This window comes from Mytilus edulis, chromosome 3 (genome assembly GCF_963676685.1).
Source record: "Mytilus edulis chromosome 3, xbMytEdul2.2, whole genome shotgun sequence".
Taxonomy (NCBI): domain Eukaryota; kingdom Metazoa; phylum Mollusca; class Bivalvia; order Mytilida; family Mytilidae; genus Mytilus; species Mytilus edulis.
Window position 1 is genome coordinate 43,005,791 of NC_092346.1, and position 26,197 is coordinate 43,031,987.

Genomic DNA, 26,197 nt, shown 5'->3' on the forward strand with positions numbered 1-26,197 from the left:
ACTTTAATCACTTGATTAAATTGTAATTAAACTAAAACACCTATAATTGCTGCGTTAAATATTAATCATCAAATTAAATTCAAAATGGTGGATGTTGTCCAATGGAATTTAGGACCTTTGCCTAGAAAAGAAAGAGTTTTTAGGGGCCAAGACCCTCTACAAATGAATTTTTCTGATGAGCAGTTACGCCAAAGATTTAGGTTTGGAAGGGAAAGCATAGAGTTCATTTCAGACTTGCTTAGAGATGACCTACAAAGTGCAACTGCAAGGTGCACAGCACTGAGTGTTGAGGAGCAGGTTATGATGTCTCTTCGTTTTTTTGCCAGTGGTTCACATCTTCACGTTATAGGTGACACTATGGGCCATGACAAAGCTACCGTGTCCCGGGTGTTAACTAAATTTACGGATGCATTAATTGCAAAGAGGGACCAGTTCATCAAATGGCCATGTACGCCGGATAAGTTGAGTGAAGCTAAAAATGGTTTCTTTGAAAAAGCAGGCTTCCCCAATGTTATTGGCTGTGTAGATGGAACACATGTACGAATTCAAGCCCCCGCAGATGATGAACCAAGCTTTGTTAATCGCAAAGGCTTTCACAGTGTGAATGTGCAAGGGATTTGTGACCATAATTGTAAGTATTTACAGGAATTGAACTGCGTTCCGTCTATCTTCCTCAGTGAACTTTGTCTTGTTTGAACACATCCGGTGCTTCACTTTTCTATTTATAGGAGTCATTTATGTAGTCAAGGTCGTTTAAAGCCCCCCTCGTCGTTTCTTGTTATCAGTTAAAAGCGAGGTAACTCTAACTTGCTTTATGGCTAACAGCGATCGGAGCAGATTCGTTTTTATCTTAGGGACTGGTCATTTTCTTTCAATTTGGGTTCGGGGATTGGATGGGAGGAAACAGTGGAATTATTCTGGGTTTTTTTCATGACCAATGAGGGCAAATAAATCCTAGACCCCCTTTTAAAGACACTAAAATAAGTATAAGATTTTACTTGGTAACAAGTACCTGCCAATTACTCTACCAGTTAAACATACACCAAAATAACGTAACATAGTAAACTATGTTCAATGATTTCTTTAACCAACTACAGAGAAATGATAATCAAGCCAGTTTCTCTAATTCTTCTAGTTACCAATGACCCATAGGCGGATTGGGAGGGGGGAGGGGGGTGCACCCCTTTCATGGAAAAAAAATTTGGTTGATTATATAGGGAATCATTAAAGCATGACTTGAGCGGGCCCACCCCTTACGTCAGTCAGCGCCGCCTCCCTTAATGACTATAGTCTAAGTGTTCATTTTCATATGTAAACGTGTGGCCAAGTTTTGCAATGTTGCATGTCCACCGATATCCAGACATGGTGCGAGAAAATATTTTTGGAATATCTTCTTCTTCTTCTTTAGGTTTCTAGTGATCCTTCAATTATTGAAGATTATTCGCCGGGCGTCGACTATAACATTTATAATTTACACTAATTTAGCAACAAAAAATCAAAAATAACAAAATAAAAAAAATCAACATAACGTATGTACATTTGAAATATATGATGCTACTGGACACAGAACAGTCAGAAACGGTCGTTTCTGTATGCATAATTGAGCCTGATGAACTTGATATCAAAGAATACAAAACTCGCATTTTTTTGTAAAGATGAAATTAGATAGCTGACATGGTTTAAATTAAAGTAAGACCACCAATTTCCCGGTATCAAATCATCTACAAAACAACATCAATGAATTGCCATACAATTATTCACAATATAAGGAATATGGAGTAAAAGTGCACAGGGCCTTATTTCACACAAAGTCACTACATAGAAAAACACCAATAATCAATGGATAAATTTTTAATTCCTGTTCTTCGTCTTGATAGTTGCTGGAGGCCTTCAACATTAACAGAATCACTTAAATACCGTAAAGCAATGTTAAGATGGTCCTTAGTGTCGACTTAGAAGTACTTGTACTTACATTATAAAACTGCACTGTCACTATATTTACATCTAGTCATAAAAACATCACCAAAGTCTACGAACATGACATGACAAGAACAGACAGACATATCCAGTTTTACTGATTATGAGATTTATATGTACGATGTTTGCTTTATCCTACATACCGGACTACTTTTAATGTTGTCTCCGTAAAATCTAAAAGTCTAAAATTACAATGAATCTATGTTTTTGTTTTGAGACACGAATATTCTTAAAAAAATAGGTAAAAGTTAATTGCATGTCAGTGCAAGAAAGAGTCAGAGAAACGCTCATACTGCATGATTTTGCGTATTTTTCACAGAGTTTCTGGGGGTCTTGAGTGGCTCCCTGACCCCTCGCCAAAATATATTTGCCTCACTATTAAAAGAACCTAGTTACGGCTCTGACTAAGTCCATATATTAGAATACTCGCAGTTACTGAAAGCTATAAAAAAAAAGACGATGTGGTATGACTGCAAATGAGACAATCATTATCCACGAGAGACCGAAATGACACAAAAATTAACAAGAGTGCACACACTGAAATGTCTCGCCTTCTATACTAATCATTGATATTATGTTGATAGTCCTAAGTATAAAGCTTAGTTTTATTACAACTGTCTCATAAACTTAACATTAACCAAGATAACTAAACAAAGACCAATGAACCTTGAAAATGAGGTCAAGGTCAGATGAACCATGCCAGGCAGACATGTACAGCTAACAATGCTTCTATACAACATATATAGTTGACCCATTACTTATAGTTTAAAAAAAATAGACCAAAACACAAAAACTTAACACTGTGCAACGAACCGTGAAAATGAGGTCACCGTCAAATAAAACCTGCGCGACTGACATAAAGATCATAAAATATTTCCATACACCAAACATAGTTGACCTATGGCATACAGTATAAGATAAAAAGACCAAAACTCCAAAACTTAACTTTGACCACTGAACCATGAAAATGAGGTCAAGGTCACATGACATCTGCCCGCTAGACATGTACACCCTACCATCATTCCATACAACAAATATAGTAGACCTGTTGCATATAGTATGAGAAAAACAGACCAAAACACAAAAATTTAACTATAACCACTGAACCATGAAAATGAGGTCAAGGTCAGACGACACCTGCCAGTTGGACATGTACACCTTACAGTCCTTCCATACACCGAATATACTAGCCCTATTGCTTATAGTATCTAAGATATGGACTTGACCACCAAAACTTAACCTTGATCACTGATCCATGAAATGAGGTCGAGGTCAAGTGAAAACTGTCTGACAGACATGAGGACCTTGCAAGGTACGCACATATCAAATATAATTATCCTATTACTTATAATAAGAGAGAATTCAATATTACAAAAAATTTGAACTTTTTTTTCAAGTGGTCACTGAACCATGAAAATGAGGTCAAGGACATTAGACATGTGACGGACGGAAACTTCGTAACATGAAGCATCTATATACAAAGTATGAAGCATCCAGGTCTTCCACCTTCTGAAATATAAAGCTTTTAAGAAGTGAGCTAACACCGCCGCCGTAGCCGCCGTAGCCGCCGCCGCCGCCGGATCACTATCCCTATGTCGAGCTTTCTGCAACAAAAGTTGCAGGCTCGACAAAAACTATATAGGTCACCGTAGCAGTACAACTGGACGTAGCCAGTTACGTATACATCCCAACAACAAAAAGACACCAAGTACAATTATGAGATTACTCGCAGTTACCGACATCTTGTTCAAAGCCACTATCAATTAATTATAAAAAAAAAATTGCATCTAAGAATAAATTTCCAAGTCCCCCTTTCTTCTGTTCCAATGATTCATACAAAAAAAGAAGATGTGGTATGATGGCCATTTGCAAATGAGACAACTCTCCACAAGTAACCAAACTTTGAAGACTTGTCCAGATCTGGCCGCTATATTTTTCAAAAATAATTTTTGATATCAATTGATGAATATGAAATTTCGGAGATGTGGTACAGTTGCCATTGAGGCAAGAACATATATATCAATGAATCGACAGGACAAATTGTGAAAGAAAAATCAAATCAAATCATAAGAATATAATAAGTACTTATTTGGATCAAAAACCATCAAGAATGGTCTATGAATTGTTGTTTAGATATATAATAAGTACATTTATATCATTCATATTTCAAATTTTAGGTCTCTTTACAAATGTAAGTGCAAACTGGCCAGGGTCATGTCATGACGCCCATGTATTTAAAACATCTGCAGTTGGAATTCATCTGCAGAATCAGTATACCAGTATAGAGCAAGGTGCTGTATTAGGAGACAGTGGTTACCCATGTCGTCCATTTCTGCTAACACCATTTAGGCAACCAATAGAACAGAAAGAACAAAACTTTAATAAAGCTCATATATCAACAAGATGCACAATTGAGAGAACATTTGGAATTTGGAAACAAAGATTTCGACTTCTAAAAACTGGTGTAAGCATAACGAACAAATACTGTTCATATAAGTTATTATTTCAATTAAGTATAGAGGACATGAATACATGTTTTGCAAATTAATAAAATGGATGGAGATTCAACCAGCAAAATTTAGAAAGCTTCTTTTATTAAATTTACTCTTTATAAGCAACTCCAACAATTTTCACGTCATTATTTATATGACTGTTTGTTTGCTGAAAGTACATAAGCAAACATTTCCTAGATATTTAGGTATTCTAATTCTGTGTCGTGTGTCTCCCTTGTTGTCCTCATACCTTCTTATTTCTATACAACATGCATATTCATCTCAATTATTTACGAAAGTATATCAGGAATACTTCTTGTTTTATTATTGCAAAGTATATAAGAATGTTTTTTTGTTTGTTTCAGGGTTAATTCTACCGTCCCATAAACTCTTGTCATCCAGTTTTTTTTTTTATGTTAAGCAAACGTTCTGTTCTTTCCTCCGTTGATAGATGTACCATCATGGAGTGGATTATATAGTGTTGAGAAGTACATTTACCAAGTTGTATTTTCACATATTGAATGGAAGGATTGTGAGGTTTTGGCTACCAAATTCAAGAACTTTAAATCACTACAAAAAAAAATGCTCAAAACGCATGTACAATTTTTGCATTTTGGGGTTATTCTTAGAGGTTCTCATTTGAGTCATTCCTATCTCTGTGCTAACAGTTTGAAATAAGAAAACATGACATTTAGACATTAGACCGTTCGTTTTCCTGTTTGAATGATTTTACATTAGTAATTTTGGGGCCCTTTATAGCTTGTTGTTCGGTGTGAGCCACGGCTCCGTGTTGAAGGCCGTACTTTAACCTATAATGGTTTACTTTTTAAATTGTTATTTGGATGGAGAGTTGTCTCATTGGCACTCACACCACATCTTCCTATATCTATATATGAGCAAAGGATTGGGTTTAAAATTATACGGATTAGAAACACTTTCAAGGAGTCAAAGGCATGTAAATACTGGGCAGATGACCTATACGTTTCACATATCATTAAGTATATAAGAACCATGAGCTTCTTGATGAATGTTCCACATTCTATTGAATTCATGAGACTACAATTTTTAAGAAAGGTTTCAAACCATTCAATTTCCATGTCTCTATTCTAATACTTAACATGTTTTAATTACAGATTAGAATGAGACCAGACCGAGCATGTAAATTTATTGTAGCGTGTGCGATTCTACACAATATAGCCATGATGCTGAAAGAACCGATTATAGCTAATGATGATATTCCAGAGGAACAACCAATGATACAACCATACATTGGACAACAAGATGGTCGAGGAATAAGGAACCACTATGCAACAAATTTTTTCTCATAATAAAAAAATTAGTTGAGAATAACTTTCATACAAATTTTGTTTTAAACTTTCCTTATCATGATACTAGTAATCACCCTTCAGTTGTACATACATATACTGTAAATTCTGAAATTATTGAATGTATTTATTAAGGGGGACAGTCATTGTCCTTTCTGGAAATCTTTTAAGTGATAAACATGTTTTTAAAGTACACAGAACAGTAACAATTAAAAAATAACAACATTAAAACAAAAAGCGTTTTTTTAAGAATCTTCAAAACAAGATGACATGGCGGCAAGGTATGCAACCTGAGAACCAGTAAGTGTTGGTGGAATGTTATCATCTTCATTCAATTTTCTGAGCAGTTGTATTTGAAGAGCAACCTTTTGTGACTGTTTTTTCTCCTTTTCTGTCTGCTCTTTTACTAGCCGGCGCTGTTCTGAGTAAAGTTCCATCTGCTCTTTACACACTTTGACCTGCATTTGGAAAACATCTTCTTGTGTTACACGTCTTCTTTTCCTAATATTATTAACACTGTGAACAGATATATTTTCTGCTGTCGACTCACTCCTTGCAGTTACAGGTCTACTGGCCGGTAGCTCAACATTAGTATTTAAAGGCAGGATGTTCGTTACCAATATCCGTGGAGATAAAGGTACTCTTGTAGGTGTTACAGCATTCACATCTGGTTGTTCAACAATAGCATTTTCAATCTCAGCATCATCGTCAGATTCCTCATTTGCTGAAAATATAAATGAGTTGTACATTTTTGTCCCCAGAATGTTATATAAAAAAGTTAGCATTTATAAAAAAAACATTCATTTTCAAGAAAGATTGATTTTTCCAAAGTTTTCAATAGATATAATCATTTTTTTTTCACTGAAATAAGAAACAAACTGAGAATTGTTATTTGGATGGAGAGTTGTCTCATTGGCACCAAGGATTTGTATATACAAATCCTTGTTGGCACTCACACCACATCTTCCTATATCTATGCAATTGTTTTTTTTTCTAACTTTTTTCAATGTCATTGTTTTTTCAATCTCAGTTTGTTTTTCGAATGTCATCTTCCAAAGGAAATGATGTTTACTCCTATTAACAGACTTAAACTGTTTTGGCATTGGGTACGATTTGACTGAGGTACGAGTTGTCGTAAACCCACTATAACCGACTGGTTGCCTCACGTTCGCAGAATTTAGTTACCAGGCAAAGACACATGGTTGAGGGTTTTGTTAAATAATTAGATGAAGATAGAAAAGTTCACGCTGAATGAATAAATGAATAAATGGTAAATTTTCATGAGCTTTATCTTATGTCAATGTGGTATACTTCCCTCCGTAGTTAATTTGAAAAACGTATCTGAACTGATATACGTCATTGCCGCATATTTAGGTCAACTTCCATCAATCATTCCGATTTTTGTTTCATTGAATCGTTAATATATAGCCTATATAGATTATCAAAATGTGGATAGTAAAGGTTAAAATTTTTACTGAGCTGTTTTATTTTTGTGTGCATTCTTTCCAGCACACACAAGTCATTAGCGCTGTAGTACATATCTATTATTAGATGCTATTTTTAGCAACGTATCAAAGGGAAATTCCCAGAAAGGGAGAGCAGACGATAGTCGGAGCAAGTCGGTATCATACATTTTTACGAGGAAATGTAAACTTAAAAAGATATCAGAGGTTGCTTTGAATATAATAAATAAAATAGGAACACAAATATACCTGCAGGATAGCATTCAAAGCTTGCAGTTTCAATTCCTCCATGAATACCGGAAAAACTTGTTGTATCCTGCAGCATGTTTACAACCCTTTCTACACTTGAGGATGGTTTCTTGAGGGCTGGGCCTCCACCAGTTTTGTTGATTTCCCTCCTATGGTCTGTGAAGACTGACTTGGCTTTTACTGTCAAGTTTCTCCACTTGTCCCTCACCTCCTTCTGAGTCCTGTTGGCAACACCAAGAGCATTAATTTTGTTGGTGATGTTATTCCATACTCTGTTTTTTTCCAGGTTTGTGGTACTGGTACTATGTTTTTCTTTTATAACAGCATAATGTTTTTCCACCTCTGTTTGCAGGATGTTTTCCTCCAACTGAGAAAAGTTAGTTTTCCTCAGTCTTGGCAGTTTCTTTGGGTTTGCATTCTCCATTTTGTATCAGCAGTTGGCAGGAAGTTTAGGTGCTTGCTCAAGTGCATTTAGGGCAAATTTGCATTATGGGAGTTAATCTTAGCTTAATCAAGTGATTAAAAGTTAATGCAGTGATTAGTTAATGCAATGATTAAAATATACTCAGCAACAGATTTTAATCATTGCGTTAGCTAATCAAATGATTAAGTATTTAACGATGCGTTAGAGTAAATCATTTGATTAGCTTAACGACAAGTCGAACAACAGACCCCTGTAGTACGAACAGATTTTAAAGTATTTATTCTTAATTTTGATTAGCCAAGAAATTAACAATTGAAACTAACTACAAATATGTTATCGTCTCTTTATCGTTTATACAAGGTTTTGGATTTTTTTTAAATACTAGTAGCTTAAACACGAGCATCATTTAAGAGAAATTGCCGTGCAGTAAATTTGATACCGTTAAAAATAATAATAACCTTTTGTAGTTGTTCAAGACTGGTCATATATTCATCAATTGTGTGTTTGACTTGGCATCTCCTCCAAGCTTCATTTAAGTCTTCTGCATATTCACTGAAAAAAATATAAATAAAGATATCGTTACACATGTGTGAGTCTTTTAGCATATTAGGTTCATATGTTTTCTATTATACTCTCACTGCTGTTCAGTCTTTAAAAAAAGGGAGAAGGTTTGGATCCATTAAAACGTTTAATCCCGCTGCAAATGTTTGCACCTGTCCTAAGTCAGGAATCTGATGTACAGTAGTTGTCGTTTCTTTATGTAATATATACGTGTTTCTCGTTTCTCGTTTTGTTTATATAGATTAGACCGTTGGTTTTCCCGTTTGAATGGTTTTATACTAGTAATTTTGGGGCCCTTTATAGCTTGTTGTTCGGTGTGAGCCAAGGCTCCGTGTTGAAGGCCGTACTTTAACCTATAATGGTTTACTTTTTTAAATTGTTATTTGGATGGAGAGTTGTCTCATTGGCACTCACACCACATCTGCCTTTATCTATTAAAAGTTTTGGCACAAAATTAAAAAAAAATATTAAATTTTTTTCAAGTGAAAAATTAAAATTTCAGTGGAAAGATTTTAAAAGAAACGTACCCGATTCTGTTCATGGTAGTATCAACTGAATTACAAATGTCTTGAAGATAAAAGGTATTTTCTGCTTTCAATGTTCTGAGTTCAGACAGTTTGTCATTAATGGCATCAGCATAGGACTTGATTTCTTCTGTATAGGCAGCTTGGAATAATCGTCTCTTATATGATATTTCTTTGTTAATTCCATCAGAAGACTCTTCAACGGCCATAGCAGATCGTATTCCATATTCTTCAATTCTTTTTGTTAGTTCAGCCTGAAAGATTAAAGAACATTTATACTTGTTTTGGTCATATGATGATAACAGCATTAACAGAAAGCAAACCGAAACGAATGTGTATGTGAATGAAACTTAGGTTTCGGCTGAAACTTAATGCTTAAAAAAATCACCTTTGTAAAACAAACTATTTCTATTTTCAATCTGGCATGGTTTGGGTTGCTATTTCTTTTTTGTTCGACATCATGGAATTTTTATCTGTCTTTGTCCTAGGTTGATCGTCTTTTTCTTGTATTGTTCAATGTCTTTTTAATCTTATGTTTTAGGTCAACCCTTGGTATTTATTTGGTCTTATTTCTATCAGATATAAACTACTCTGTGGGATGATTTATAAGACATTTGCTCTTATAGAGATTTTTCTTTTATTCCTTTTCGCTATCTGTATATGACTGATAAATCTCAAAATTGTTGAAAAAGTTACAAATATACCTTGAGATCACTGATAATTGATGGACGCCAGTGAACACGTGTATGAAGAATCTTAGAAGATTTTAATCGCAGATTTAGCAAGCTGTCTACTGTTTTCTTCTGATTTACATTTCTGAACAGTTCTGCAGATATTCCTTTCTCGTCTGAGAATTTAGCATTCACATGAAGTGTTTTATCTGGGTTTTCTGAAAATAGAAAAGATAATAGGATTAAATGAATTTTCTGTTTAAACGAATATAAGATATCACGTTTAAAAGTTCAACTTAATACAGAATTTTCTTCTAGTATCTATCCATTTTGTAACGCTTGTTTTTTTTATTTTTTCCTTTAGTATGGTATTGGTATTTGATAAGGATGACTTACTGATATCGTAGTTCATGTTAAAATCCAGACTCCCATCATTAGGATCAACTGTCAGCTCTGTATTGATTGGCTTGGTATCATCATAAAGATTTTTGATCGTCAGTTTGAAAGGCGATGTCTCAACACGAGCATCTATTTTCATTGTTTTGATTGGAGAACGAACCTGCGGAATAAAAGTCAAACATAAAGAAACGTTAAAAATTCTTGTCAACTTTTTACTTTGACCATTCGTTTATAGTATATACCAATAGACTTTCAGTCAGGTATTTCACTCTATATACGGAAACATATATTCATTAGAAAAAACGTTATTTTTATTGATTAACACTTCAATTAAGCCAAAAAAAAATTATGAACAAATTAATATACAAATATAAAAAAAAATATATTAATTTTGTTTCTTCCATTATTCAACCAGTATGGAAAAAAATGAACAGAAAAATATTCACACAATAATATGTTTCTTAAGTCTTAGTAAGTCAATACCTGTATATTGAGTTGACGTTTGAGTTTATCAATCTCGGTTATTAAGGCGATGTTCTTTGTTTGACGTCTTGCTGTCATGTATTGGATATCAAAATCAGCTGAGAGTTTGTCGTTAGATTTTCCGAACATTGCTTTAGTTTGGATGTCCACTGTAGTATATGGATGACTGATACCAAGTAAGAACTTGTAATTCTCCCCACGACCTGATACATCTTCTAATTTTGAACTCAAGGTAAAAGTTTTACGAGAATCTTTTGAGTATCTGAATGCAGTACGGCCATCATAAATAACGTTTCCACTTCCAATTAACATTTTGTAATCAAGTTGAAGATCCTTTAAAATAATAAGGGCACTTCTTTTAAACTGTATGCATGAGAGAATAAAATAAATTAAACTGTAAATGTTTTTAAAAGATTTTTCTGTGCCTTGGAAAATATTTAATGTTGGTTTGTACCTAGAATATTTGTGCTATAAGACTATTGTATAAATAGGAAATATTCATATAACTTATAATACAGATAATTTAATTACTTATAGCATTATATTTACTGCAGTGCAATATATACTGAGATGAAATCTTTAGTTTAAACAAACGAGAATATTCTCTATCAATCACTTGTATTTCAAAAGACATTTACCTAATTGAAAAACATGTATTTTGATAATTTTAATTAATAAATTTCTATATCCTAATAATAAGTATATTTTAATTACCTTTCCGAGACTTGGCATTTCTAAACCCAATGATAGTTCATCTCCATAATATCTGGTCTTAAATACTATTCTTTTGTTTTGGTCTCTCTCTGCATCCCACGACAAATCAAATATTTGACTTGACTTATCATAACCTGATGATACAGTTGACAATACAACTGTCCTAGATGGTAGCTGTAGAGTGTATTTTGCTTGTCCGTTTTTATCGTGTATTGTTTCAATTCCATGTGTTCGGATATCATCTTTTTCTATAAATAGAACAATTTTGGACGATTCATCAGGACGAAGATACGATGCTCCTATGCTGTAAGATTTTGACCCACATATACCTCGATAGCTTGCAATCTGTTTTTTGTCAGACCAATCAGAATTGAATTTCACATCCATTCTGCAACTGCTGTCTCTATCTTGCTTGTTCCAATTTACAAGCATGTATGTTTCTGAGGAAAGCAGTTTATTTAATTCAAACCTCATCTGTCTTGGTTCGTTGACATTAATTATCAATGTTATTTCCTTTCTTTTCTCAGCATCCATTTCAAAATCAACATCGTACAATGTTTGTTTGTTGATTTTCATATTTGTTGCTACTACCAAATGATTTGTTTTGCTACTCCAGTCGAATTTTACATATCCATTAGCTGTTCGGAGTGATTCCCAAGGAGTAGACACTGTTAGTGAACAGTCTGTCTTCGTGAGAGATGCATCTATTGTTATTCCGTTGCGGTCAGCCCAAAATCCTTCAACGTGAGATTTCAATTCTCCAAAAATTTTGTCATTTTTCATGGATATCCGTATATTTCGCAAATTATATAATCCAGTTTTAAGCGTAAGGGATCCATCTAATTCATCGAATCTTTGACCAGTAAGGCGTGCATCAAATTCAATATCAAATAAGTATGATGTCTGTATATTAAGTGCAGCATGGTATGGTTTTCTTGAGGCAGATGCTTTAATTTGTGTTCTTTCATATCCTTTGATTGGTGTATCAAGATTTATGTTGATTGAGGATGGAGTTTTTTCCATGGCAATAGTTATCTTTTTCTCTCCAATTGCAGCATTTCCGGATAGTGAGTAGGTGTCATCTTTCATTTTCATGTCTGCATTGACGGAATATCTGTTTTGTGGTGTATTAAGATTTATGTTGATTGAGGATGGAGTTTTTTCCATGGCAATAGTTATCTTTTTCTCTCCAATTGCAGCATTTCCGGATAGTGAGTAGGTGTCATCTTTCATTTTCATGTCTGCATTGACGGAATATTTGTTTTGTGGTGTATTCAATGAAATATCGACAATTTCTTGTGTTATCTTGAGATTTCCGTTAATAAGAGGCATATTTCTACTGAGCGCCAAATATGCAGATGAAGTGAGACTGTCTGTTTTGAAATCATGCCGATATCTACCGTTCAAATGAGGAATTACATTGAATGGAGTTTGGAGTTCCACATTTAAGTACATACTTTCTGGTCGATACATTGTGAATCTAGCATTTCCTTCAATCTTTTTGTCGGGTGCATATTGAAAACTTCCGATTGTTGTGAAAGACTTCACAGATCCAGTATGTTCAATCTTGATATTTACATCTCTTAGCTTCTCAAATGGTGTTTGTAAGCTTAGTGAACCCTCGATAGATGGAAGGTGTTTAAAGGATGCATCGGCTTTGATTGTCTTGTCGGCATGTGTTGCCTCAATGCTTGTTTTAAAATTTGAAATGTAACCATCATGTAAAAATCTAAGTTGAGACGATTTTACATTTCCAGATAAAGTGGTTTTAAGTGCTGTGACGAAGTCTATCGACTTTACTCCTAGTCTGACGGTGGTAATTTCTTCAATTCCATTCAATTTACCAATGGATGCCTTTACTGTTGTTCCGAATGAATTTGGATTTCCATTTACGTCATATTCTATTTTGATGTCTTCTAGAATAGGTGTTGATAGCAGCATGTTCCCTTTGATTGCTTCTGAGGACCAATCATGGTTGACTTCTCCTCTAATTTTTTCTTTTCCGTAGCTAACAGACGATTCGTATCTGAATGCATGCAGACCTCCATTTCCGTTTATAATCACCTCAAAGTCTTCAGTTAGTGGTGTTTTTATACACAGTTCGATTTTTAAACCAGTTGATGTATCAATTTTGCCATTAAGTTGAGTTTTATGTTTTCCTATTTTCGCAACTGCCTTTCCAGAAATGAGAGACTGTACATTTGATAATGTTAGTAGAGCCGTATTTCTTTCATATCCAGAGAAAGGTGTCTCCAACGTAAATGTTAGTTCACTAGAACTATCAAAATTTGTTTTTGCGTTGATTTCTTTGTCATTTAGAGTCAGTTTGATGTTTGAACGGAAGTTTTTCAAAGTACCTTTGAGTTCATGTGAAACTGATGCTTTTATGTTTTTGATAGGTGATCGTATGTCAATATCTATTTCTAAACCATTTGGTAAATCTAGATAGAAATTTGATAAAAGTTCATGTTTTTCTTCACCATATTCAAGCAAAGCCTTGGTTTTGAAGTTTTCAATTTCTCCATCGAATGAAACTTCTAGCTGAATATTCTTAGATATTGGCGATTGAAGAGCCACATTTGCAGATAATTTTGAGGTAGTGTCCATATCGACAGTTAAAGCAGATCTTTTATCATTGTATCGAACTTCACCAGATACGTGGAATTGTTTCAATGTACCAGTACGCTTAAGTGTCGAAATAATTTCGTGTTGTTTACTTCCGCTGTAGGTTGCACTAGCTTGTGATATGAGCTCAGATGAAGTGCCTTGATGGTCAAGGAAGATTTCCATATCATCAGTGAATGGTGTTGACATACGTGCCTCTAATTCAATTCCACTAGTAAAGTCGGTTTTAGCTGAAGTGATGAATTTCTTTCCGTTATATGTAGCATCTCCCGATAACTGGAATTTTTGTAGTTTACCAGACCATCCAAATGTTATGACGGCTTCATGATGTTTGGATCCACTATATGAAATGTCAGCTTGTGACTTGAAATTATTAACAGAGCCCTTATGGTCAATTATAATTTCTATGTCGTTGGTAAATGGAGTTTTCAAAGTACCTTTTGTCTTAATACCGTCTGTGGAGTCGAATTGTAGTTCTGATGACACTCTCTTGGTATTATAAGATGCTTCGCCGGAAGTTCTGAAATTTGTCATGTCTCCATTATGCTCAAATGCAGCATACACTTCATGTTGTTTCTTTCCGCTGATGGTTATTTCTCCCTTCGTTTTAAAGTTCAACATTTCCCCTCTATGGTCTACTTCCAATTCGATATCTTTTGTGTATGGACTTTTTATTTCAATTCTGCCTTTTATTCCTGTAGATTTTTCTAATGTTGCTTCTACTGATGCTACCTTAGTATTGTATGACAATTCTACAAATACTCTCTTGTCACCGTTCTGGAGTACAATATTGGCTTCATGCTGTTTTCTACCGTTGTAACCGATCTCTCCATGACTGATGAAATTATGTAGAGTCCCTTGGTGAGAGACAGAAACTGTTATATCATCAGTAAAAGGTGTTCTTAAAGTTACTGTTCCCTCTGGATCGTTCAAGATATCCAAATTCACATCACTCGAAATTGTTTTTCCGTTGTAAGTAGCTGATCCCGACGACTGGAATTTTTTTAATTCGCCTTCAAATTTGAAATCTGTAGTAACTTCATACATTTTAGATCCTCCATAAGTCACATCAAATTGATTGTTAAAATCGATCAATTTACCATTGTGTGAAAATGATACACGAAGGTCTTTGGTCAGAGGAGTGTTCAATGAAACTGTGGATTGGACTCCATTTGTACTATCAAATGATACTGATCCAGTTACTCTCTCTGTATTGTAAACAATATTGGAGCTGGTGGAAAATTTCTTAAGTAATCCATCGTGACTAAAGGTAACAGAAATGTCATGTTGTTTGCGACCACTGTATGTAAGATCAGCCTGCGTTTTAAAGTTCAAAGGTTGTCCGTTGTGGCCGATAGAAAGAATGATATCATCTGTGAAAGGTGTCTTTACTGTTGCTCTTCCTTCAATTGTTAATTCAGATTCAAGACTGACTTGGACAGATGCGGTCTTTGTGTTGTATGTGATATCAGCAGAGGTTGTAAATGCTTTCAGTGCACCAGTATGTTTGAAGTTAACAAGAACTTCATGTTGTTTGCGACCACTATGTGTAAGCTCAGCCTGAGTTTTAAAGTTCAAAGGATGTCCAGTATGACCGAAAGACAGAATAATGTCGTCCATGAAAGGCGTCTTTAGTGTTGCTTTTCCTTCAATGTTCAAATTTGACTCGAAACTAACTTGAACAGCTGATTTCCCTGTGTTATAAGTCACATCAGTAGAGGTTGTAAATGCTTTCAGTGTCCCAGCGTGTTCAAAATTAGCAAGAACTGTATGTTGTTTGCGACCACTGTATGTTAATTCAGCTTTTGTTTGGAAGCCATATGTGTTTCTTTGTTCTTTGTCACTGCTGAACATAAATGAAAACGATACTGGTTCACTTATTGGCGTTTCAATTTGTCCAGTTGCTTCAGTCCTTTCTTGTATTCCTTTTGGTGCGCTGAACGAGAATTTTCCAGTAATTTTTTTCTTATTGTATGCACCGTCAAAATTTGTTCTCCATGTCTTGATTGATCCTTCAGCATTGAAAGAAATTTCAAGTTCGTGTTGTTTCTGCCCACTGTAAGTAAGCTGGGATACGGATGTAAAGTCCATCAGTTGTCCTGAGGTCTCAGTACTAATGACTACATCACTTGAAAATGGAGATTTCAAAAAGCCGCTTATTCTTATATCTCTTACCACATCCACTGATACCTGGGCAGACCCTGTCTTGTAACCGTAACTCAATTCACCATTAGATAAAAACCGTTTAATTTCTCCTTCATGATTTACCTTAAGAGTGATATCTTTAGAGTATGGCGTTTTCAGGAATGCCCTTGCATTTATACCTCTAGAAGTTCTCAGTGTTAGCTGTCCTTCTGATCTCTTTCCATCTTGTACATATTCACCTGAACATTCAAAATCTCTCAACTGTCCAGAATGTTTAAATGACATTTCTGCACTACGGATAATTTCATATGGAGTAGTAAGTGTGGCTCTTCCTTGAATTCCATTGTTGCTTGAAAATTTGACTATCCCATTGATCTTTTGAGAATTTATGTCTATATCTGCTGTGCTCTCGAAGTCATTTAGTTGTCCTTTATGGTTAATATTGAGTTCACCTGACCTTAAAATATCGAATGGTGTTTTCATGTTCAGTCGAACTGAAAGGTCATCGTCAGTACTAAGATTAAGATCTGCTTGAGCTGATTTTTTTCCATATGCACCTTTGATGTTTGAAACGCATCGTCGAAGGTTCCCGCTGTGTTCAAATGATGCTGACATGTCAGGTGTAAATGAGGATATAAAGTTAGCTTCTCCGTTCATTTTTGGTTCCCTTTGATATGAAATTCTGCTGTTTAAAATATCTTTTCTTCCATATGTTAATGAAACTTGGTTGTTGAGGGATGACTCAAAACTATGCGATAACGACATCCTTACAGGTTCATATTTTGGAGTAAGAAGGGTAAATTTTCCTTCAATTGGACCAAGACTAGAGAATGAAACGTCCAATTGACTTCTTTTCTTCTGGAGAAGAGTTTCTAATCGTGAGGCAAAATTATTGGAAGTTCCTGAGTGTGAAAGTTTGCCTGTCATTTCTTCATATTCCTGGAATGGCGTCTTGATATCAACAGAAACAGTTAATCGGTCATTTGTGCTGACTGATGTATCTAGTGTTATAGTTTTAGAATCAGAGTAAGTTATTTCAGCTTGAGTTCGGAAGTTATTTAGTGGGCCTGCATGACTGAGTAACGCCTTTAGATTGCCATAACTTTTTACCGGTGTTTGAAGAGTTGCAGAAAGGATCAATGGTTGAGATGTAAATTGCAAATCACCAATAATGTCTTTTTTGTTCTTTGAAACTTCCAGATGACATTTAAAGTTAGAAAGTTGACCGTTGTGTGTATAGGAGACTCTCATCTTTTCATATCCTTCATGAGGTGTGTTGACAGTAAGCTCTGTTACTAATTTTGGATCAACCGTTGATTTAACATTAGCGCCCCAAACATTTTTCCCGATTTTCAATTCCGACTGACATTTGAAGTCGCGTAAATTCCCGTCGTGTGTTACAAAAGCGGACATTTTTCTGATGCTCTTGAATGGTGTGGATATTGAAACGTCTGCCTTCAGATTTTTTATAAAGTTGAATGTCAGGTCTCCTTCAATTTCCTCCTTCTTTCCCCATCCAATCTTTGCTTTTGTCTTGAAGCTTGTACTTTTTCCTTTGTGTACTAAGAGAACTGTGATATCATCCATGATGGGAGATGCAACCTTTAATAGTCCTTTCATTCTTTTGGCATTTGTCATTTCTATATCTACATTGATTGGCTTATTCTTCCCGTATTTCAGTAAAATGTTAGAATTAATGCTTTTTCTATTTCCACTGTGAGAGAAGGAAGCAATGGTATCTTCAACAAGAGACGACTTCATAGTGAAGGAACCTTGGAGACTCTTTCCATTATGGAAACTGATATCAAGTTGATGTTTGCCATTTTTGTCATACTGTAAGTAAGCCCCAGATAAGAATTGATTCCATGTTCCTTTGTGGCTCAAAGTAGCGGTTACTGGATGGTAATTAGGAAGACGTATTGTGACTGAAGCTTGATAGTTTTCGTTGTATTCAACAGCAAGCTCAGCAGAGTAAGATTTTCCCTCTGGATACTCCATCACAACTTTCGTAATGCATCCTTTGACGGAAGGGTTGTGTGTAATACCGGCTGTTAAACGTTGTAATTTTTCAAAAGGAGTTGCAATACTGACATCCGCGCTTAGCCTTTGTCCATCTAAAAGAGTTCTTGATGTCAATGATACGATCTTTCCTGGTAAGTATTCAACCTTTATATCGGTTCTCGATTTTTCATTCTCAGGGCGGTTAGAGAATGTTATTTCACTGGATGGAAGTTGTTGGTATTGAGTTTCAAGTCTTACATTACCAGACACACCACCAATTCTGTTAAATGTAGACGAGAGTCGAATTTTTCTTACAATTGGTTGTAGTTCAAAGCTGACAGAGGAGGTCATTGACTTCATATTTCCTTTAAATTCCATCTCTGTTCTAAGTCTTCTGAATGATTCAAATGGTGTAGATAAAGTAACCAAAACATATTTCTGAGATCCGGTTTTCAATCGTCCTTCTATTACAACCATTTGTTTACCTTTGAGTAAGAGGTTCCCGGTAGCAATGAGTTCCCCATTTTCAGTTTTAAGATGACCTTCACTTGTAAATAGGTTTTTGCTATTGTGGCTCATCGAGAGAATGGTGTCCATGGAACTGTCTCTATGTAAATGACTAACCATAAGTTGTCCTTTTCCAAATGGAGTTGTGGAGGTCAATGTATACTGAACGGATGCTTCTTTCCATGCAATATTATGTTTGCCCTTAATGTTAAAATCATAATGCTCTCCATTAATATTGGTTGTGATCTCTGTTGTTATATCATTGAGTGTATTACTGTGTTGCCATGTAGAATCGTATCGGCTTGTTGGTGAAGAAAGAGCTATTTTACCGCTCTGCTGGATCATAAGACCTGCTCTATCATGTGAAAGTTTACCTTTGTATCTGTATTCATTTCCATTGATATTTAGAACGAGGCTGTTTTCGTTAGTTGTATCCTTACTCTGATGACTAAGATCTAAAGATACGGTTTGGATGGATCGAATGTTAGATTTGACACCAGCATGTCCCAAGTATATGTTGTTTTCTTTCTTTGCAGATGCATCAACCCGTATAGAATTCTTGTTTACCTGAACAGTTACAAGGGACTTCAGGGAGTCTTTAGCATCATGGAAAATTTCTAGGGACGAGGTTTTAAATCCACTAAATGGTGTCTTGATGTTTAGAGATCCTTGGAATTGACGAAGGCTCAATGGTTTTTTCAGGTCAAAGGCAGCTGATATTTGGTTATCTGGTTTCCAGTTGACATCAAAGTTAGTTTTATATTCGCTTCTGTCTGACAAATGGTTCATGCCGAGTTTAACATATCTTAATCCTTTCGCTGCAGTATGTACTGTTAAGCTGCCCTCGATTTTGACTTGTTCGTTACCATTCTCCTGTTTCAAAGTTGCGTCAACAGATAGTTGTTCTTTTCCGTCAGATTTTATGTCAAAATGTGCATTTTCGTTTTTGCGATTTATGTTGATTTTGTTATTTTGCAGTGGACTTTTGAATACAAGGATTGCATCAATATCTTTAATGGTGTTGTATGAGAGTTGAGTGTCAACAAATATGTGTTTGTCCTTGTCTGCATTAGCATCCCATTGAATGTCCAAATGTCCAACATATATCGGTCCCTTCTTCTTTGCTTCAAATTCACCTTTGACTCTTCTTGAAGGCACAGACACATCAGCAGAAAGTCGTAGAAGTGCTGCTTTTTTGTATTGAGAACCAAATTCTACCGAATAGTCATTATTAAGTCGAGATTTGACACGAAAGTTTCTAGGATCTAGGTTGAGCAGTGCTTCAAGATGGACTGGCTTCTGTCCGGACATACTTATATCAGTGCTGACGTCATACTCTTCATTAGAAAGTTTCAGATCACTTACAACTTTTGTTTTGTGTCCAGCAATGTTTGAGATCAACTCATTTGTGTATCTTCTTTTGTTCTTCTGTTCAAAATTGTTCGCAATAGAAAAGTCTTTGTCATTCCATTTCAGACTTACATCCCCAGTTAAGGATGTAAATTTTTTGGACTTGTTCTTCATTACCAATGCAGCGGATACTGATTGCTTCTTGCCGTATGAAAACCCAAAATTAGAATTAATACTCTTTGGATTGTGAGAATGCTTTCCTTTCAGTTTAAGATCTAATCCCTGAAAGTAGCAATATGATTATGTAATTATTTCTAAACTTTCACAGACTGTTTAAATGTTGAAAGCACGTGGCTTTCTACAATTCCACCCTTATCAGAGTTTTAAAATGTTATGTAACATATCGATTATCAAATAATTTCAATCGAGTAAACTCACATATAATAAGAAACTCGCATTTAGAAGTATGGTCCTTTTGGTCTTGGAGGTCCTGCGCTTTATCAATACAGAACTATTTACATAACCGCTATCAGTGAGGCATGACTCTGATGTGTTTACCGGTAACTCAAAAATAAAAGTGTACTTTAAAAGTGTCAGAAGCCTGTAATTCAGTGGTTGTCATTTGTAAATGTCTGTGATAACAGTTTTTTTGTAGTTTTTATTTTTCTTTCTTAAATCAGACAGTTTTCTTTTTTTTCACATTTTGTCATGTCAGTTGCTTAAATTCATTTGATATAGACTCTGATGAATAGTTGTCTCATTTGTAATCATACCGCATCTCCTTATTTTATATTGATATAATGTTTTCCATATGGCATTGCCTTCTTTATTTTTAGACCAGCATGTAATGGTATTCTATGTTACGACTATCTTACCAGAGCCAGATGTCGAATATCACCAGTTATATCTAATTCAGATTTCTTCCATCCCAGTTCGTGACGTACTAATGATGTAACAAAGATACGCTTGTTTTCATCCTTTGGTTTTGCACCATATCTAAGGTCAAAGTTCACTTTTGTCAATCTCGCTTTGTTGTTCATGTCTGTGTTGATAACAACATTGTAGTCACCATTCTTCTTGAAAGTTAAAGATCTGTAAGTATAGAGAACAATTTAATTTAATTTGTTTCTTTCAATTCAAAAATTGCATTCCTAGAATCGGGTTAAGAGTACCACTGACTAGACATTATATACTAATTGCAGTTTTGATGTAAAACATAAAATTGCGTATCTCCAAACTTAAATTATAGTCGAAGGGGGCTTTAGGTTTGTACTCAGTCTGTCTGTCAGTCTGTTCATTTGTTGCAGGAATTTACAAGACATATATAGTTTGTTGAATAATTTGTATTTCAATTACACATTTTGATATTACGGTGAAGCATATCTAATTGATAATTATCAAAAATGTAACAAACATTTCGGACACACAGACTATACACACTGCATTATCTGAATATCCAGCAATATTAGAGAATTCTAATTCGGATAGAATCTGTTACATGGAGGCTAAATAAAATGTATCACTAAAAATGTAAAATTTAATAACATTCATATATGTATACATACCCTTTGCCAGCCAATGACCAGACACTCTTGGTGAAACCATAATTGATTTTACTATTTACTGTTATTTTGTCCCTGCTGATTCTTGGAATAACGTAATCTAGATTAACTCTGGTGATTACAGCAGTTTTCTGAAGTACAATGTTTGAAGTTCCTTTTGCTCTTAGAAGTGGAGTTCTGATGTCAACTTTTGACTGATACCGGGCATTTGATTTCCTTAAGGTTCTCGTTAGTTTTGCTAAAACAGATTCTATTTTAGCTACTACTCTATGAGACAGCTACACTATTTTCAATAGTTATTTGTACGATATCTGGGATTCTTGTATTGCACTAAACATACTATTTTAAAAGATTGACTAAAAATTAAAGAAGATATATGCTTGATGTAATTGAGACTTAATTTATATTCATTTAAATTTTGACTTAAATAAATTGTATAAAACTTACTAAACACTTTAACGGTTTTGTCCAATAACCTGTCAAGTGTAATGTCCACTAGAATAAGAGAACCACTTTTATATTCCATGGATCCTCCCAGGGCTGTGACTTCCTCCTTTGGTGTACGGATGGACAAATAAGGCATTAACTTTGTTGCTTTCTTTGTTTGTGTATTCTGCAATCTGCTTTCAAAACTGTAATCCTTCCCAGGTTCAAAGGAGATGGATGTTTTCATAGAAGACATTGCTTTCTTGGAAATCAGGTTTACTGAAAATCACATGACAATTTATTCTAATATAACGTTGAAAAATAATATTGAAAATATTAGTACTTTTCTATGTTATAATGATCCATTTTTATTTTTAGTAAGTGATAATGGGCTACCTTCTTTAAACCGAGCTCGGTACAATTTTTGTTGAACAATTATAGACAATAAACTGACCAAATCGTTATGTCTACTTTGAGAAATATCCCATCATACTTTTAACTAATATCAGGATCATTTTTGAATGGTTTACTTGAAGATTTTGAATATTGCATTAAATAATAAGATATAAGATTACAACAGTTGAACTATAACTGCACACACATTTTTGGGCAAAATAAATATTTACGGTAAACGGTATAACCTACCTTTTGACTGAATGGGTTCCTTAGATAGCCCCTTTACGGTCAATTCACCATTGAAACTTTTGCCGACAACATACTCTACAGAACTGCTGAGTCTGATATTTTCCTTATTTGGTATGATGATTTCAATGTATGGATTGTAAGTATAAAGCTGTCCTTTCCTTGTTCTGATCCATTCTCCAGTCACAGAGTATTCATCTTTGTCGTCGATAACAATTCTTCCAGCCACTTGTTTCTGTTGATTGTCACCAACCAATGCTCCTAAACATTTCAATCTTATTAACTATTTGGTTAGATTTCGTAAATATTTTGTGTAAAAAATAATTACATTTAAGAATATTTCGTCGATATTTATATTACTGAAAATACATAGAAAAGCAGACACATATGCTTTTATTCTTTTCCCAATGGTCCACAATTATACGTACATTATAATAGTATGAAACGTCTAGTATAATTTATAAAATTGTGAGCTGTCTTTTCACGTTATGCGAATGAAAGCGAGTTATGACTACAAAGTGCAAATCATTTCATATATATCTTTAACAAAAAAATACAATAATCAGTTCTTACATTAACAAAATATCAGCATAAATTCAAACGGTTTATGTCTTTCCTATAATGACATTTATTTACCTCTAACTGAAACTCTCTTCCATGGTGAGATCATGCTTATTTCCAACAGAGGGTCAGATCGAACAAGACAATCAAAACTCAATTCACGGTCTACATTAGAGCCTGGGGTGCTGAAGGCTACTCTAGCTCTAGCCTCTTGTTTATCCTGTAATCAAACAAAGAAGTTATATATTGTATTTATTCAGTACATCCGTTCCATTTCTGCACTTGACACAACTAAAAGCTAAATATTTGGGTTTTGATTCCTGTATTGTTCATTTAAAAGTTTGAGTCAGACATGCAGTATTAAAATGCTAACACTTTAAGTAAATGTCTGAGACAGACCATCGCCATGGAAGAAATTCTTTGCTCAATGTCGTTCATGCTTTGTCGAAGAATGTTTGTGAACATAAATCTGAGGTTATATAAAAAAAAAAACATTAATAAAGGAAAAGTATTTTAACATATTGGGGAAAATTGAATCGATTAAGGATAGTTTGCAAACTTATTTTGAGAGCTTTTCGATTGTTTCTTTATTCGCCGAAATTCTTTAATTTGTTTTTTTTCCTCGTTTGATACTGTTTTATCAGGTAAAATTTCCTAATTTTTATTAATTAAATTAAAGAGAGAGCTCAGTTTTTAAAAACTCGGGTCTTTTTTAAGTATTGATATGGCATTACCTTTACGAATTTGTATTCCATGTTGTAACTTGCATGTGTGTCACGTTTCAGAAGAGTGAGTCCAGCACTAACTGGTCCTGTCATTGGAAAGTATGGAGCATCTGCTATCAATGATGCATTTGGATACTGAAGTTCAGCACAGAGTTCCAGTCCGGTAATCTTGGCAAGTTTGTCTCCAGAACATACTTTTTTAGTCTGTTTGTTAGCAGTAATCATTTTCTGTTCTCTCTCGGATTCACGATGGACAGTGAAGAAAGCAGTCCTGTTGATAATAGTCAATTATTATTATATAAAATTATTATATTCTTAGTTGCATTCCCGACTTATACCTACGACATGCTGACAAAACGTGCACTGGAAACCAAATTATACGTCAGGTATCTTTGATGACTATTTATATAAATTTAAGACAATCACTCTATTACTTATTTAGAATTTCATGCTGAACAACCTAAAGATTGTTTGTTTTAACTACGAATTAAATTTTCATTGTTCTATAAAGGAATAAGCAAAATAATAATAAAAAGTTTTCAAAACCGTAAGTTATTGTAAAATATTAAAAATTTTGCATACTTGATATTGAAAACTTCCATTTTGTCAAATGGTGTTTTGATCTGTGCACTTAGTACTTTGCCGTTTTTCAGTTCTACGTGTCCTTCTAGAGAGGAGGAGGAATGCAAAGTGGAAACCATCTTCATTCCACTTTTTGTTACAAATGCATCTACGCTCATCATACTGTTGATCTGGACAGCGCCGCTGTAGAAACATTGAAAATATTAAAATTTAGAAAAACGTATACATAATCACAACAAACACTATATTGGAGGTAAACTGTAGTAGATTTTTATTGTTATAATAAACTATTTTTTAATTGCTTTTAAATATTTGGTGGCTAAAAGTGTTTACATTGATATTAACTGTTCCCGCAAGTAACACGCTCCAACACATATGACCAATATGTGTTCGTTACGGTACGAAATTTTTCCAATTTAACTCATTTTTCTTTAACCTAGAAATTTGAGTTGATTTCGTCTGCAGACAGTTTTCATTCTTTTAATATGCTAGTCATACATTACTAACCTTGGTTTCATATATCCATCCAAAGACAGACTTGGTGATCTGTCTGTTATTTTTGTCAAATCCATTTTACCAGAGGCACGTAAATCAACGGTAGCTGATCCATCAATGGTCAAATTTAATGGGAAGCCAGCCATTGTTGGAATGATGACGCTGCTATCCAAGAAAACGTAGCTCTGTGTGAACGAGTATTCTTGTTTCTTGGCAAGAGCCGTAAGAATGTCCAAAATATTGATTGATTTACCATCAGTGATATCACTTAGTCCTGTGAATCTTGTAAACAGTAGCTCATTTCCAAAAACTCTCATGTACAGATCTCCTTTCAATGAGTCAGATTCTGTGTCAAACTACAATAGCAAATTGATCTTGTTAAGAAGGATAATATTTTGGTTCAGCAATTAGGTAAACAAAACTTATTTGGTCTCTAATGGAAAGTTATTTCATACCACATCTTTTTTTTTTATATTAAGAGCTTGTCTATGAGAAAACCATGCAATATGCCAAAAATCGTCCGGAAGCTAGTTTCGAAATATAATGTTATGTGACATGTATCTGGAAGGCTACCATGTAGGGACTCTGTGTACACCATCAAAAGTGCAAATATTTGATTCTATTTTTAGAAATGAACAATTCTATTTTTAGAACACATCCCAGCATTGGCACAAGCATTTTCTTATGAAGAAATGGCCATCTTTGTAATTGTTTTTTTTGTCATTTTTATAGCAAATGTAGTAAATTTTTTTGACAGAATGCAAGTTAAACATGCTTTAAACTGCATAAAACAGTTTTTACCGTCAAATGTTATGAATTGGCATCATGCCAACTTTTGAAAAATGATTGGTACAGAGAGGTTGATGCTGCTTACTGTTTTCAAAAGTTAATAATTTGAAAGATAACACCTGAATTTTGTTTCTGTTGTGCTTTTTATGTTTCATAAGGTTGATATATTCAGAATCTGTAAGCTTTTGCTTTGCAAATAAGTTTTAATGACATTTTGAGCATGTCAAAAAATCTAAAATTTTAACGAAAAAAAAAGAAGAATTTCAGGCAGAATATACTATTTACTTGTAAACAAACTCCTCAATTTATCTAAAATTTACTGGTATATATAGAAAATAATTAAAGAGAAAAATTATAAACACAATATTATTTTTTTAACATCAAAATTGAGAAATTCAAGGGTTTTAGATAAATTTGATTATCAAAATATTTTTCCTATCTTAATCCAATATTCATATCCTATAGTATTCATCAGGACATAACAGTTCTAATTTCAAATATTTAT

The 26,197-nt window shown here is 34.3% G+C and overlaps 3 protein-coding genes across 3 annotated transcripts in view; 1 reads left to right on the forward strand and 2 right to left on the reverse strand.

Annotated features, from left to right (window-relative positions):
- LOC139516571 (uncharacterized) overlaps positions 1-26,197 on the reverse strand; it is a 40,762-nt gene that overhangs the window by 3,064 nt on the left and 11,501 nt on the right. The window contains exons 12-25 of the mRNA XM_071306750.1: positions 24,916-25,259; positions 24,409-24,591; positions 23,836-24,097; positions 23,177-23,321; positions 22,544-22,801; positions 21,920-22,177; positions 21,476-21,710; positions 20,786-21,002; positions 11,283-20,192; positions 10,569-10,901; positions 10,083-10,245; positions 9,720-9,904; positions 9,019-9,269; positions 8,389-8,482 (exon numbers count right to left, since the gene is read on the reverse strand). Of these exons, the coding sequence (XP_071162851.1) occupies positions 8,389-8,482; positions 9,019-9,269; positions 9,720-9,904; positions 10,083-10,245; positions 10,569-10,901; positions 11,283-20,192; positions 20,786-21,002; positions 21,476-21,710; positions 21,920-22,177; positions 22,544-22,801; positions 23,177-23,321; positions 23,836-24,097; positions 24,409-24,591; positions 24,916-25,259 (11,838 nt within the window). The remainder of the gene's footprint in view (positions 1-8,388; positions 8,483-9,018; positions 9,270-9,719; positions 9,905-10,082; positions 10,246-10,568; positions 10,902-11,282; positions 20,193-20,785; positions 21,003-21,475; positions 21,711-21,919; positions 22,178-22,543; positions 22,802-23,176; positions 23,322-23,835; positions 24,098-24,408; positions 24,592-24,915; positions 25,260-26,197) is intronic.
- Positions 148-6,248, forward strand: LOC139516572 (putative nuclease HARBI1). The gene is made up of 3 exons (XM_071306751.1): positions 148-631; positions 4,155-4,441; positions 5,603-6,248. Exons 1-3 carry the CDS (start codon positions 163-165, stop codon positions 5,795-5,797), a joined length of 951 nt encoding a protein of 316 aa, XP_071162852.1. The 5' UTR covers positions 148-162; the 3' UTR covers positions 5,798-6,248.
- LOC139516574 (myb/SANT-like DNA-binding domain-containing protein 4) lies at positions 6,040-8,182 on the reverse strand. The gene is made up of 2 exons (XM_071306752.1): positions 7,507-8,182; positions 6,040-6,518 (listed from the first exon to the last, which is right to left on the reverse strand). Exons 1-2 carry the CDS (start codon positions 7,928-7,930, stop codon positions 6,040-6,042), a joined length of 903 nt encoding a protein of 300 aa, XP_071162853.1. The 5' UTR covers positions 7,931-8,182.